Raw genomic sequence first — 16089 nt, 5'->3', positions numbered from 1 at the left:
GAATACATAAAATTTCTAGTAGCCAGCCTCCTGTCTTTTAGTCAGCCATCTATCTTCTTCTCTTCTCTTCTCCCCTTCCACCCTTCACACTTTTATTTCCAGACAACTTTTTCTGACTTTTCTATCCACTCTTTCTATCTGACCATCTCTGCACTCATTCACTGAGGATGTGAATTCACACAAATTCCAGCACGGCTGTTTCGCATATTATTAATATATCACTTGCCAGAGCTCATAGTTTAGATGATGAGAGGTTCTTTCTTTGTTTCTCCTTTCCTTTCCTTTCAAGGCCACAATTATTAAATCATTGTGTTCAAAACAGTCCTTACAATAATTAATAATAATGGTGGTGGTGGTAGTGATGATGATGGCAATTACATTTATATCCCACCTCTCAAAGCTCAAGGTGCTAGCCACGGTGCTTCTCAGTCATATTGACACCGTATGTTTAAAGAACATTTGAAGCACCCAGATTTCTCCAAAGAATCCTGGGAACTGTCATCTATTCCTCACAGAGCTACAAACCTGAGAATCCTGGTGTGGAGGTGACTTCCATTTTTATCCTCACAGCAACCCAGTGTGACAATTCAGGCTGAGAGAGACCAATGTCATCTAATGAGCTACATGGCTGAGTGGAGATTGGAACCTTGGTCTCCCAGGTCCTAGACTGACACTCACCACAGCACCATATGGACTCAGCAGATGATGATGATGATGATGATGATGATGATAAAAACAACAGCCAAAGGCACCAACTCTGGGTCCCCAGATGTTGCCAGACTACAGTTCTCATAATCCACAGCCAATTTAGCTGATGGTCAGGTGTAATGAGAGCTGTAGCCCAATGACATATGTGGTCCTAAGGTTGAAGAATACTGATAACTCCCTTGGTAGAGCATAAGACTCTTCATCTCAGGGTGGTGGGTTTGAGTTAAACATTGGGTTAAAAAATAATAATCCTGCATTGCAGGGGGTCGGACCAGATGACCCTCGTGGTTCTTTCCAACTTGACCATTCTATGACATTTGTCTTTTCATGAATACTTATGCATGTAGCTAAAGAAACAGATTGTGGAATTATAGAGTTGGAGGAGACCTTGTAAATCATTTACTCCAATCACTCTGGGGTTCAATATATGAAGTTCAGAGCTAGAGTGCCCCCTACAGATGTCCCTTCAGTTTCTGCCTGAAGACCTCCAACAAGGTGGAACCTTTGTACCCATTATTACTAAGGAGGAATAACCAAGACAGCAATTCTCTGGGATTTTCAGTACTAAATTTATGTTTTACATTTTAGAACATTCACTTAAACAACCTTAACGTATCAATGACTTCCCTTCCTCTCTTTCCATGGTTCATTTTGCGCAACATAAATCCCTGCATATTTTATATAAACTAAGCCCGTCAGTATTCCATTATAACATCCATCAAAACTGATTTACACTGTTGAATTTATCTTAATGCTGTCCACTTTTTCAAATATACACCATTTTCCTATATTCAGTAAACATTTCCCAATCTTCTTTAAACCTATGTTCTTCTTGTTCTCTTATTCTATATGTTAGGTCCGCAAGCTGCATATATCCCATCCCTTTAAGTTGCCATTTTTCTTTAGTCTGTTCATTTCCCATTTTGGGGCTAACAGAACACAAGCAGTACTATTGAAGCATTCAATATTAATCTATAAGTGTGAATAAGAACCATTTGTTACCTATTTTTAATTTCTTTCCCCAGGGCCTCGTGTTTCAGACTCTCTGCACTGACGATGCCTGCTTCACCTGACTTAGCTGAGAACATTGTTCCACATTGAGATCATCCACCGCAGGTTTCATGCTCACTGCTCAGTTGGATTTCTCCATGTCCCCTGTCTGGATTAATACACCTGTTTTTTCAATGATGGGGCTCTGCAGCCTTGAAGTACAAATGGGTACCCTCGACAGCTTCAGCAAGAGGTGCTGATTGACTTCCGCTTACTTTCCTTGGGAGGAGTGAGCTCTCCTCCCCTCCAAGGCGGCAGTTTGTGGGAGCAGGAAAGCCATGCCCTGCCAGCGTCGCCCGCAGTCAACCAGCAGCGACACCCCACGGGAGGACCTCTACTATCAAACCTATTACAGCTTGAGCCAACAGTACCCCCTCATCCTCTTGCTCCTCTTCATTGTGTTGGGCATCTGCGTGGCTCTCATTGTGACATCCTTTGCCAGTGGCCGAGTAAGCATGTTTGCAAGGAGAGAGAGAAAGAGAAAGAGAAAGAGAAAGAGAAAGAGAAAGAGAGAGAGAGAGAGAGAGAGAGAGAGAGAGAGAGAGAGAGAGATGGGGTGTCTATGGGAGTCAGGACAGAAAAAAATTGCTCTCACAAAAGGCCACCAACGGGATGGCTTTAAAAGAGGATTAGACAAATTAACAGAAGATGTGGCTCTCAACAGCTCTTGGCTCTGATCATTTTGTTGCATGTCCTTTTTCGGAAGTATTGAGTTTCTGAATACCAGTTGCTGGAAACCACAGAAAGGGGAGAGTGTTGTTGCATTCAGGTCCTGCTTGTGGGTTTCCCACTGTTGTCCACGGTGAGACTATGCTGGACTAACCTGATCCAGGAGTCCTGTTTTTAGGTTCTAAGAACTTGGTTATGGGAGAGCTTGTGGCCCTCCAGATGTTGTTTCAACTCCCATCATCCATTCTGATGGGGTTTTGGAGCCCAAGATCATCCAGAGGACTATGCAGGTCCCCCATCCTTAGATGAGGTGGTTGGGAGAAAAGTTGAGTTTGATGGAGGGACCATAGCTCAACAGCAGAAAGTCCTCAGTTCAGTCCCTGGCACCTCCAGTTCAGAGGATCTGGCAGCAGGCAATAGAAAAAGCGAAGTAGATCTTGGTGGGCAGACTTCAGGCTTGCAAGATCCTTTTTGGGTCCCTCCAGACATCCTCTTTATTTTCCATGATTTGTAGTCATGATGGTTCCAGGAAGGATATATGTCATGCTGCTTTCATTTTTTTTATTAAGTTTATTTTACAACACATACACACACACTGATAAAAATGCACAATCAAAAACAAAAAATGAAATACAAATAAAACTTAATAACATATGCAAACTTACACAGGTCAAATAATCAACAGTATATACATATCATATTTCAATTCTTCTTTTCTTCTAGTTGACTTCCTTCATCCTAAACACGGTTCTCTTTTCGTTTTTGGTAAACTGTCTCCTTAGTTTATTATTACCCCTTTTTCTTTCTATTTTTAGCTTTTATACTATAATTTATTTTGCAGAAGTTAGTTGAAACAAATCCAAGTATTAATTTGAGGACACTGCGTTTTCAGGTATTCTCTATATTTCCCCCATTCTTTTTGAAATTTTTGCTTGGGCTGACCCTTAATGGCTCCTGTCAATCTAGCAAATTCAATATACAGTGGACCCTCCAGATATGAACTTAATTCATCCCGGGGGTCCGTACTTACCCCAAAAAGTCAGTATCCGGAGGCACCACTTCTGTGTTCGTGCACGCCTTGATAGAGCGCTTATGCGCACGGGGCAAAACCTGGAAGTATACACTTCTGAGTTTGCCACGTTCGTAACTCAAAATTACGTTACCCGAAGGTAACGTAACCTGAGGTATTACTGTAGTCAAATAATTTATTTTGCCACACTTTTTTTGTCGCTATGGTTTCTTTTTTCCAATTTTTGCCAGTTAGTGTTCTCGCAGCCCCTGTAGCGTAAAGGAATATTCTCTTGTTTTCTCTGGCTATATCTGTGTCTAATATCCCCAGTAAAAAAAGCTTCTGTTTTCTTAACAAAGTTTTGTTTAGCTCTTCATACACCATTCTGTCAGGCTGCTTTCAGTACCATTAGTGTCTGCAAAAGTTTTGAGGGAGACAAACTGCTTTGTTTTCAATTGGTGCATGCCCCCATGAATTCCTGCTGTAATCCTCTAACTCAGGGTTCAGCAAACTTTTTCAGCCAGGGGCCAGTCCACTGTCCCTCAGGCCTTCTGGGGGGCCGGACTATATTTTGAAGGGGAAAAAATGAACGAATTCCTATGCCCCACAAATAACCCAGAGCTGCATTTTAAATAAAAGGACACATTCTACTCATGTAAAAACATGCTGATTCCCAGACTGTCTGCGGGCCAGATTTAGAAGGCGATTGGGCCGGATCTGGCCCCCGGGCCTTAGTTTGCCTACCCATGCTCTAACTTCTCATATCACGAAAGATCAGAATTGTTGTTGTTTCCAGTTGCACTTTTGTTGCACTACGGCTCTCAGCACTCTTAACAGACTACAGCTCCCAGGATTATTTGAGGAGAAGCCACCATGCTGCTTTAAATGTGCAATGCATTTGGGGGCCTCGTTTACCATCAGTGCATGTCCTGTAACTTTCTGCTGAAAGCTTCCTGGGCTTAGGGGAGGATTGCGCCAGTCCTCTGACAGGATGCTGGAGCCCTGCTGCCTCCTTCTTAATGTCGGGCCGGATTTGGGAAGGTGGAAGAAGGGCTCCTGGACCCTTTAGGGGACTAGCCTAGTCCCCTTAGTCCACAAACCGCACACCCAGGGTCGGATTTAGGTTTGATGAGGCCCTAAGCTACTGAAGGTCCCTTTATATGTCCAGCCGTCCTTTGTCAACAACAAATTGTCACTGTTTTTTGTGTTGAATAGATGCTATATGGTTATTTATGGACCTAACAGGTATCTAAAGCCATTTGCACATAACAAAATATGTATTTTATCAAAGTAATTGTTGAACTGAAATACAAGTAAGAACATAGCTGTCAATGTTTTCCTTTTTTTAAGGGAAATTCCCTTATTCTGAATAGGATTCCTCGCAAGAAAAGGGAAAAGTTGACAGCTTTGATTAAGAAGAAGTATATTTTTTTTTGGGGGGGGGGCAAGAGAGTGGGGCCCTAAGCTATAGCTTGTTTAGCTTATATGTAAATCAGGCACTGTGCACACCACTGACCCTGAGATTAAGAGGAGGTGCCAAACTCTGGACTGTTTGAAAGTACAGGCAGCTGTGGGAGGCAGACTGAGGTGATGGACACCGTTTCCTTTGTGCTAATGGGCCAGCCTACATTGAGCCATAGCACAAAGTCTAAACCTCCAGCTGCACCGCTCTGTTTGCTGCTGCGTTGAACATACAGAGCTGCATTATACTGTGCCTGAGCACTCCTGCATCTGCCCGGGAATTCTGTGCTCCATTCAGAGTCTCTAGCACTGATGTTTCCCATCCTGGTGTTCTGACTCTCTGACAGGGGATGCTGGCCTAAATCTGAGTTTTTTCTTTCTTTCTTTTTTTGCATTCAAGGCATTTGCTCTACTATTGTGTGCAGTGCCCCCCTAGTGGTATAACTCAAGCCAATGCTAGAAACCAGCACAAACAGAATGGCTCGTTTAATTCCCCCTTTCTCTCCAGGATTTCTCCTCCAACCTGGGCTTCCTGATTACATTGTTCGTTGCCCTGGCAATCTTCAGCCTCATCCTGATCCTCGTGTGCATAGAGAGCTTCTTCCAGCAATGCACCCGGATCTTCTCCGCCATCATCTGGACCTGCCTGATGACCATGGGCTATGTCTTTGTCTTCACCGGAGGGGTGGTCAGTGCCTGGGATCAGGTGAGGGGCTCAGGCTGCATCCTAAAAATTAAAATGAGGAATAGGAGGAGCCTTCGGAGTCCTGGGTGTAAGCTTGAGGTGGTCTCAGCATAGTGCTCTTTGAATCCATCCCCCCTTCTGCATTGGCAGCCCTCTTCTGATTGACATCTGGGAGCATGCCATTATACCATACTGGCCCGAATATAAGCCTCACTTTCCCCCCAAATTCAAACCATGAAAAGTTAAAGTGTGGCTTAAATTCACGAAAATTGGCTTTTACTATATCGCTGCTGAAACAGACATACAGTAAAGCGGGACAGGTGTGAGTGCCTGTGAAATTTTAAGGGGGAGGCTTATATTCAGGTATTACAAGAAAACCAAAACACGAAACCGACTTGCAAATATAAAGGACAATTTTACGTAGTTCAGCAAATTAAAGAGCAACGTGCATATCAAAGCCTGGAGATACTTCTAGACATACAGTCAACCAACGGCACAACTCTGCCAATAATGTATACAGTGGTACCTCGAGTTCAGAACTTAATTCGTTCCGGAGGTCCATTCTTAACCTGAAACTGTTCTTAACCTGAAGTACCACTTTAGCTAATGGTGCCTCCTGCTGCCGCTGCGTGATTTCTGTTCTCATCCTGAAGCAAAGTTCTTAACCCGAGGTACTATTTCTGGGTTAGCAGAGTATGTAACCTGAAGCGTCTGTAATCTGAGGTACCACTGTATAATAATAGTGTCATAGCACAGCTGAAACAAGCAAATCGTTCTACAGTTAGTTATCTACTGGAAGCTCAAAGTCATGTAAGGTTGTAAAAAAGGGTTCTTCACATGGCCATATGTAGAGGCAGGGGTCATGTTCAAAGAATATCTAGACAGGAATTGCGCAACTGGGACTGGGCACCCGGGGGGGAGGGGCACCGGGCGGATCTTTGCACCCCGGCGCCACATATGCTTAAGACAACCCTGCCTCCAGGGTATCAGGCAGGGAACATTTGCAGCCCTACTTGTAGATTGGTGACTGATATGGAAGAAACAGATGGATATTATGTGTGGAAAAACTGGGAGTAGGCAAGTTCTTGACAATGGGTCTGAGGGATGCTTGTTCCAAAATCAGCATGAGCGTGGCAGAAACCATTTTAGCAGATTCTGGCCCATGTAGGACCAGTCCGGATAGTTAGCCTTGGTGAAGACTTGATGTTTTCATCCCCAAAAAAGCTTTTGAGTTTCTGCTGAAATGAGGTTGCATTTTAATGTTGCATTTTAACCTTGTTTTTAAGTTGTATTTCAATCAACTTGTTTTATATTTGGTGTTAGCCGCCCTGAGCCCGGTCTTGGCTGGGGAGGGCGGGATATAAATAAAAAATATTATTATTATTATTATTATTATTATTATTATTATTATTATTATTATTCCCTGACCCCCGATTTTCTTTCACTGACTAGTGGAATTTACACATTCCTAATTTCCCTCCTATCACGAGGAGAACTGACGCCGCGTTCTTTTCTCCCAAAGGTCTCCTTCTTCCTCTTCATCATCTTCACTGTCTACACTATGTTGCCCGTTGGCATGAAAGATGCCGTGGCTGCTGGCCTGGTCTCCTCCCTCTCCCACATCGTCATCCTGAGCGTCTACCTCTCTCTGGGGCGTGGCTCGCGGTCAGAGCTAGCACTGCAGGTAAGTGGGGCCCTGTCACCCCATCCGTGCTTCGTATCACAAGGCGGGCCGATGGGACATTCCTGGGAAATCCTGTTGTGTGTGGGGAAATTCCCTTTGAGGGATGCTCACAGCAAATTCAGCATGAGTCTGACCTCATTCAGTAATACATTACTGGACAGAGTCTGTGAGAGCATTTCCATTAGCACACACCCTATATAGGAAATGTACATCATCTTAGCTGCTTCATCCTCTAGCCAACCAGCTTCTGCCACCCTGGCATCTCGCCATCTCTTCATCCAATCACAGTCTTTGAAATCGCTTATTTGACCCAAGCTTTTTGCTGTACATTCAGTGCCTTCCTTGCACTTTTTCTGGAGTTGCTTTTCACTCTAACAATCAGCGTTGGGCTCCTCTTAAACCAGATCTGTGGTCAGGCTGCACTCTTGCGTGGTGACGCTGGCCTTACTGATAATGGGCTTTTCAGAATTTCTACCCTGAGGTATTATTACATTTGTATCCTACATTTTGTCCAAGGAGCTCTAGGTTGTGGACATGGTTCTCCCCTTAAACCCCACAACAACCATGGAAGGTAGGCTAGGCTGAGAGTCAGTACTGGCCCGAGGTCACCAAGGGAGCTTTGTGGCTGAATGGGGATTTTAACCTTGGTCTCCCACAGTCCGATGGCTCATCCAGACTTCCTTTTGTGCCATGCTTTCCATGTCTAAGGAGGGTATTTTTTGGGGGTCCTTGTGCTTTCGCTGAGAAAACCTGCATTTTACTGCTGAAAACCTGACTGTGATTAAGCAATGAAATGTGGGTTTTCCAAGGGACTGCTTTGGGACCAAATAAAATAAACAAAGAGCTTTAAAGCCCAGATCTGGGCCTAGAAACATGGCAGAAGAGGAAGTTGGATGAGCCCCTCGTCCAACACACACACAAAAAGTACACCACACTGTCTTCTCTTTCTAGCACTGCACTGTCACGGTCGTCTCCCAGTCTTTCTTTGCCTTACGTCCTCTCTTTTTGCACCTGCCTCCAGCTCCTGGCCAATCTCGTCATCTTTGTCTGCGGGAACCTGGTGGGTGCCTACCATAAGCACTTGATGGAGGTGGCCTTGGGGGAGACCTTCCACGAGACCTTCAACCTCATCCAATCCCGAGTCAAGCTGGAGTCTGAGAAGAGGCACCAGGTGAGTACGGAGAATGGCTTTGCGCACAGAAGGTTCCATTCCAGGTAGGGCAGGGAAAGGATTCCAGCCCAAAACCTTGGACAGCAGCTGCCAGTCCGTGAAGATGAGCCTCTCCCAACCTGTGGCCCTCCAGATACTGCTTGACTACAACTCCCGTCATCCCTGACCATAGGCTGTGCTGGCTGGGGCTGATGGGATCGTAGTCCAAAACACCTGGAAGGCACCAAGTTGGGAATCACTGTAGATAATATTGAGCAGGATGGACCGACCATCTGACTTGGTAGAGTAGTTTCCTATCATCCTATGTCCTGGATCAGGCCCTCCTGGCCTGCATCCATTCCGTAAGGCCTTTGATTCACGCACAGGAGAGATGTCAGAGCTTAAACCTTCCTGGAGGTTAAGTAAAGGTTGGACGTTCTTCTGCCCATGCACAGAGGAGCTATTTTCCTCTCCAATCATAGACAAAGAAAGGCCCCTTCAAGCTCATTGCACGGGGAACTCCCAGGTTCTGACACTTGTAAAAAGAGCTCAGCAACAAACCAATTAATGCTGAAGGTAGCATAGCATTCATTCAGTTCAGTATTGGAAGGGTACTATAAACTGACTTAGGGACGCGGGTGGCACTGTGGGTTAAACCACAGAGCCTAGGACTTGCCTATCAGAAGGTCCACGGTTCGAATCCCCGCAACAGGGTGAGCTCCCATTGCTGGTCCCTGCTCCTGCCAACCTAGCAGTTCGAAAGCACGTCAAAGTGCAAGTAGATAAATAGGTACTACTCCAGCAGGAAAGTAAACGGCGTTTCCGTGCGCTGCTCTGGTTCGCCAGAAGTGACTTAGTCATGCTGGCCGCATGACCCAGAAGCTGTACGCCGGCTCCCTCGGCCAATAAAGCGAGATGAGCGCCGCAACCCCAGAGTCGGCCACGACTGGACCTAATGGTCAGGGGTCCCCTTTTTATAAGCTGACTTGGTTGTTCCCAATTCCTCCCACCACCACCTTGCTGTGCTGATCCTCCTAGGAGCATCTGCTTCTCTCCATCCTTCCTGCCTACATTGCCTTGGAAATGAAGGCTGAGATCATTGAGAGGCTCCGGGATGGAGGTCAGGCCCAGCACCGTCACGAGGGCACCAATAATTTCCACAACCTCTACGTCAAGCGCCACGAAAACATCAGGTACTTCCTTTTGATGCCATCTGTCATCTACAAGATTGCCTGACCTGATGTATGTGGATTAGGGCTGAACAGTTGGGAGCTGGTTGGGGGAATCCCACTCCACCCCACGGTTCCACACAACATCTTTCATTTCTCTCTGCCTCACCCTCTCGCAGCATCCTATATGCCGACATTGTTGGGTTCACGCTCTTGGCCAGCGAATGCTCCCCAAAGGAGCTAGTCCTCATGCTTAACGAACTCTTTGGCAAGTTTGACCAGATCGCCAAGGTGAGTAAGAGAATATCTTCCCTCCATAAATACCCTTCCTGTGCCTTAAAACAGTTTGTTCTCCTTAGATTGGAGTCGGGGAACCTGATGTGGTAGGAATACAACTCCCATCACCCCTGGTCATTGGTCAGGGGCTGATGGGAGGTGGAGTCCAGTGACATGCAGGGAAATCTTGTACACAAGAAGCTGGTGTGAAATTAAGTTAAATTGGCAGAAGAGTGTGCTATATCCAAACTCCAATATGGAGCAGATCTGCTGGCTGAGCTGGACTAAGCTTGGCAGAGAGAAAACAAGCCTTTAAATAGAGTTAGAGGACCCTTTTTGCAGACTTAACTTATACCAGGTTCCCAGGTTACATGACCCAGGTGAACAGGCTTAGGATGCAGCCTTAACTCCCTTTTCCAGGATTTATGCCAGCCCCCCCCCCCAAATCCTTGGTGGTGCAGTTGTGAAGGGTGCTGTGATTTGTTAGAAGACCCCCGCTTCCTATTCTCCTCCCAGAGCTACAATTCTCAGAGCAGATTAACAATCAGTGCCTTTCTTCAGGGAAATTTGGGGAAATTGTGCTGTGGTGGACATAGAAACATTCTACCCCTCTGTGCAGAAATGGTACCCTAGCTGAGCAGCCCTAAGCCAGTGAGTCATGATGTGTACGTTGCCAAGGAAACCGAGATGTTGTCTCAGGTGGCAAACTTCATCCTCAACCCTGTTCCCTCCCAGGATAACGAGTGCATGAGAATCAAGATCTTGGGCGACTGCTACTACTGCGTCTCTGGGCTGCCTGTGTCACTGCCCAACCATGCCCGGAACTGCGTCAAGATGGGCCTTGACATGTGCCAGGCCATCAAGTGAGTGGAGTGGGGGAGGCAGTTGGCAGGTGAAATGAGAGGGAGGGGGAGGAAAAACTGGGGGAAGGATCCCAAGTCATGAATGAGATCTGAGCAGCAGCAACATTGGGGTGCTCTGGTTTGACACATGTGCCATTCAAGATCTACAACTCCATCCTTTAATGTTATATAACATATTGGTGGGACACGGGTGGTGCTGTGGGTTAAACCACAGAGCCTAGGACTTGCCGATCAGAAGGTTGGCGGTTTGAACCCCCGTAATGGGGTGAGCTCCCATTGCTCAGTCCCTGCTCCTGCCAACCTAGCAGTTTGAAAGCACGTCAAAGTGCAAGTAGATAAATAGGTACCGCTCCGGCAGGAAGGTAAACGGTGTTTCCGTGCGCTGCTCTGGTTCGCCAGAAGCGGCTTAGTCATGCTGGCCACATGACCCGGAAGCTGTATGCCAGCTCCCTCGGCCAATAAAGCGAGATGAGCGCTGCAACCCCAGAGTCGGTCACGACTGAACCTAATGGTCAGGGGTCCCTTTACCTTTACCTAACATATTGTAAGCTATATATGTTTAAGGAAGTTTTAAATATTTAATGCTGTATTGTTTTAAACATTCTATTGGTAGCCGCCCAGAGTGGCTGCAGAAACTCAGCCAGATGGGTGGGGTATGTATGTATGTATGTATGTATGTATGTATGCATGTATGTATGTATAAATAAATAAATAAATTCCACATATAATTCACCTTTAAAGTCCTAAATGCCCTGGGCCTAGGTTACTTCAGGGACTATCTCTCCCAGTATGAGCCTGCAATCTCTAGATCAGTGGTCTCCAAGTTTTTCAGGCCATAAACTCATCCCCGGTGCTTCCCTACCCTACAAAAATATATTATTTAGAATAGTGCTTTGCATGGCCCGCTAAGGAAGACAGTAACACAATAGAATTCAAAACAGTAACAATGAATTGCACGTTTATTCAAAACCCCGTTAAAACTATTTGGTTTAATTAATTCAACAGAATCAATGAACTCGATACAGCGATTCCAGCCATTACTAATGGCTATCTTTCAACAATTTAGAATCATACATACAAATGTGACCAAAGGAAAGAGCTCTGGAAGCAACAAGAGCCATAAAACGTTGCATATGAACAGAGGAAGGTGTTTTGCTCTAGCTCTAGCCTGGCCAATCATGAATAAGAGATCAAAGCACTGGGAGGGACCCACTTCCAGTGCCCCACTGCATTCCCTTGCCTCTTAGTGCCCCCTAGGTAATCTCACCTCTGGGGTGGGGACAATACCACCCATTTTGGGAACCGTAGCTCTGGATCAGACTTCCTCAACCTGGTGCCCACTTACCCATCTCAGATCTTGTTGGACTCCAACTCCCATCAGCCCCAGCCAGCATAGTCAACAGGCAGGGTTTATGAGAGATGTAGTCCAGCAACACAGAATCATAGAATTGTTGAGTTGAAAGGGACCCCATGGGTCTTCTAGTCCAACCCTCCCTGCCCAAGGTGGGCTTGAACTCACAACCCCGAGATTAAGAGTCTCATGTTCTACCAACTGATATTTAATCACTCCCTGACCTCTTTTAAAAAAGGCTGGTAGAATGTTACTGACTTGCTAGGAATGCTGGTGAGCCTCTTGGGCTTGGCGATAGGAAGGTCAGCAGTTCGAATCTCCGCAACAGAGTGAGCTCCCGTTGCTCTGCCCCAGCTCCTGCCAATTGAGTTTGAAAGCATGCCAGTGCAAGTAGATAAATAGGTACTGCTGTGACAGGAAGGTAAATGGCATTTCTGTGAGCTCTGGTTTCTGTCATGGTGTTCCGTTGCGCCAGAAGCCGTTTAGTAATGCTGATCCACAACCCGGAAAGCTGTCTGTGGACAAACACCAGCTCCCTCGACCTGAAAGCGAGATGAGCGCCACAACCCCATAGTCACCTTTGACTGGACTTCACCGTCCAGGGGTCCTTCACCTTTTACCTTTTGTGTTGTTGTTTAGTCATTTAGTCGTGTCCAACTCTTCATGACCCCATGGACCAGAGCACGCCAGGCACTCCTGTCTTCCACTGCCTCCCGCAGTTTGGTCAAACTCATGCTGGTAGCTTCAAGAACACTGTCCAACCATCTCATCCTCTGTCGTCCCCTTCTCCTTGTGCCCTCAAATCTTTCCCAACATCAGGGTTTTTTCCAGGGAAACTTCTCTTCTCATGAGGTGGCCAAAGTCTTGGAGCCTCAGCTTCAGGATCTGTCCTTCCAGTGAGCACTCTGGGCTGATTTCCTTAAGAATGGATAGGTTTGATCTTCTTGCAGGCCATGGGACTCTCAAGAATCTCCTCCAGCACCATAATTCAAAAGCATCAATGCTTCGGCCTTCTTTATGGTCCAGCTCTCCATTCCATACATCACTACTGGCAATACCATAGCTTTAACTATACGGACCTTTGTCGGCAAGGTGATGTCTGACTTGCTATTTTAATTTCTAAAATACAGTACTGAGGTGTATGTCCCCCCCCCCACTTTTAATCGCTTCCATTTATTTCGTTACTAATTTGGAACAGGCATTTTTAATAAAATGCAAACTTAAATTGTCCTGTTTCTCCTCTCACAAATAGGAAGCTGCGTGATGCCACGGGAGTGGACATCAACATGAGAGTCGGAGTCCATTCAGGGAACGTCCTGTGTGGGGTGATTGGGCTCCAGAAGTGGCAGTACGATGTCTGGTCCGATGACGTGACGTTAGCCAATCACATGGAAGCAGGAGGTGTGCCAGGGTGAGGGAAGCGACATGGTGAGAGGGAATGCTCCCACTTTCGTCCAGCAAAGCATTTGGTTCTTGCATATGCAAGATTGGATGCTGGCCCCTAGTGGCCTTGCAAGGAATATCAGCAACAACTCAACAAATACAGGGGTACCTCCGTTTATGAACTTAATTCATTCCGGAGGTCCGTTCTTAACCCGAAACTGTTCTTAACCTGAGGCGCGCTTTCATTAATGGGGCCTCCTGCTGCTGCCACACCGCTGGCACCCGACGTCTGCTCATATCCCGGGGCAAAGTTCGTTACCTGGAACACCTACTTCCGGGTTAGCGGAGCTCGTAACCCGAAGCATTCATAAGGAGGACGGTACGTAACCCAAGGTTCCACTGTAACTGATGATACACATTTTTTACTGTGTTGCTATTTGTGGGACAGAGTGTCCCTGAGTTACTGTATAATGAACAAGTGGCCTCTGTCTGTCCATTATGTTGTACAGTGGTACCTCGGGTTACATATGCTTCAGGTTACAGACTCCGTTAACCCAGAAATAGTACCTCGGGTTAAGAACTTTGCTTCAGGATGAGAACAGAAATTGTGCGGTGGTGGTGCAGCAGCAGCGGGAGGCCCCATTAGCTAAAGTGGTGCTTCAGGTTAAGAACAGTTTCAGGTTAAGAACAGACCTCCGGAACGAATTAAGTTCTTAACCTGAGGTACCACTGTATACATAGATAGGACTCCATTTGCAACCTGGGGTGACCTCTAGTGGTGCATGCAGGGAAATGTCCTAAATGGGATCTGTACCTCTGTGTCCTTGGCTGCCCTCTTCTGTATCTGTCTACATTCCCATCTCTTTTCCCTTTCAGGAGGGTTCATATCACGGAGGCCACGTTGCTGCACCTGGGTGGGGCCTATGCTGTGGAGGAAGTTTGTTTCTGGCCACGAGACTCTTACCTGAGGGAGAACAAAATCAAAACCTTCCTGGTCGTTGACCCCAGGGTGAGGAAATCTGCTTTGAACCTGGAGGTGGTGCATCCACTTTTTAGGGGAGGGGGGGGGGAGGAAAAAAGCTTCACCTGGACTTCCTAGTCTGTGATAGATAGTTATCAGCCAGTTTCCCTCACTTCTTGGAAAGGGGATTGAGATGGTTGTGGTGGAGCAGCTGCAGGTATACTTTGGTGAAACTTGCTATCTAGACAAACCTTTCCCAACCTCAGGTCCCCAGATATTGTTGGAATACAACTCCCATCATCCTTAGCTAGCAGAACCAGTTTGCAGGGATGATGGGAGGTGTAGTCCAACAAGGTGGGACCCATGGTTGAGAAAGGGTGGTCTAAACCCATATTAATCTGGTTTCAAACCTGGTTTTGGAACCCACTCAGCCTTGGTCGCCCTTATCAATGATCTCCATTAGGATAAGGACATTCAGAGTCTAATCTTGCTTCTTTTCCTGGACCTCCCTGCAGCTTTTGATAACATGGCCTTGGTATCCTCCTGGATCGGCTTTGCGAGACGTCTGTTCTAGGGCTGCCATATGTCCAGGATTTCCTGGACATATCTTGGATTTGTCTGTTGGAAATAGCTTTCGGGTGGAATATGTGAAAATCAGTAAAAATGTCTGGCCACCCATATTGGAAGTGTTGATTTTATGGTAAATTTCCTTTACCATAAAAGCTCAAAAACTTCAATTATTTTGGAGAGTTTGCAGAAAAAGCAGCTCAGCAACTTTGCCCTCCGCCCCCAAAAGCTCAACACTTTTGAAATATGGCAACCCTATTGGCAGGGGCATAGCTAGCTGCTCTGGCACCCGGAGCAGTGGGGGCGTGGCGAGCCGCCTACGGGGGTGCTGCGGTGAACTGCACATGGGGGCACCGGGACGATCTGTGCATAGGGGCACCATGGCAATCTGCCCAGGGGGGCGGCGCGGCGAGCTGCCCACGGAGTCCGCATGGCAGACGCAAGTCCCACGCTGCCGTTTCGGGCAGCGTGGGGCTGTGAGCTGCTGTGTCACTCCCATGAGAGATGCATGGCTCGGGCGCACACCCCTGCAGTGTGCCATTTTTTCATACCCCCGTCAAGGATGATGCCCAGGGCGGACGCACCCCCCCTCCTACACCCCTGCCTATTGGTGACACTCTTCCACAGTGGGTTCCGCAGAATGGCTCTGGGGGAATGCTCATTTAAGTAATAGTAGTAGTAGTAATAATAATAATTAATAATGCATTTTATTTATACCCCGCCCTCACCCGCCAGAGCCGGGCTCAGGGCAACTAACACCAATAAAATCACAGTAAAAACATAATTGGGGGGGAAACACCCCCCAAACCCCAATTTAAAATACAGGTTAAAATGCAATTTAAAATGCAGCCTCATTTTAAAAGTAGCCAATAACTCAAGACCATAAGGGGAGGGCAACATAAGGGTCAGACTGAGTCCAAACCAAAGGCCAGATGGAACAGCTCTGACTTGCAGGCCCTGTGGAAAGCTGTCAAGTCCCGCAGGGCCCTAGTCTCTTGCGACAGAGCATTCTACCAGGTCGGGGCCAGTACTGAAAAGGCCCTGGCCCTAGTTGGGACCAATCTTAGAGCACACTTTTGACCCCAATGCTATGTAGCATCTAT

General features: G+C 46.6%; 1 protein-coding gene across 4 annotated transcripts in view; it reads left to right on the top strand.

Annotated features, from left to right (window-relative positions):
• Positions 1 to 16089, top strand: part of ADCY4 (adenylate cyclase 4) — a 73619-nt gene that overhangs the window by 22117 nt on the left and 35413 nt on the right. For all 4 annotated transcript variants that reach the window (XM_083706577.1, XM_083706575.1, XM_083706576.1 and 1 more), the window contains exons 2-10: positions 1734 to 2207; positions 5406 to 5603; positions 7105 to 7266; positions 8288 to 8437; positions 9455 to 9609; positions 9765 to 9876; positions 10597 to 10724; positions 13328 to 13486; positions 14335 to 14467. In XM_083706577.1, the coding sequence (XP_083562703.1) occupies positions 2037 to 2207; positions 5406 to 5603; positions 7105 to 7266; positions 8288 to 8437; positions 9455 to 9609; positions 9765 to 9876; positions 10597 to 10724; positions 13328 to 13486; positions 14335 to 14467 (1368 nt within the window). In that variant the 5' untranslated portion in view covers positions 1734 to 2036. The remainder of the gene's footprint in view (positions 1 to 1733; positions 2208 to 5405; positions 5604 to 7104; positions 7267 to 8287; positions 8438 to 9454; positions 9610 to 9764; positions 9877 to 10596; positions 10725 to 13327; positions 13487 to 14334; positions 14468 to 16089) is intronic.

Source organism: Podarcis gaigeae, assembly GCF_964106915.1.
Source record: "Podarcis gaigeae genome assembly, chromosome: 13".
NCBI lineage: Eukaryota > Metazoa > Chordata > Lepidosauria > Squamata > Lacertidae > Podarcis > Podarcis gaigeae.
The sequence above is the reverse complement of the archived record's forward strand: the minus strand, read 5'-3'. Positions and strand labels throughout refer to the sequence as shown.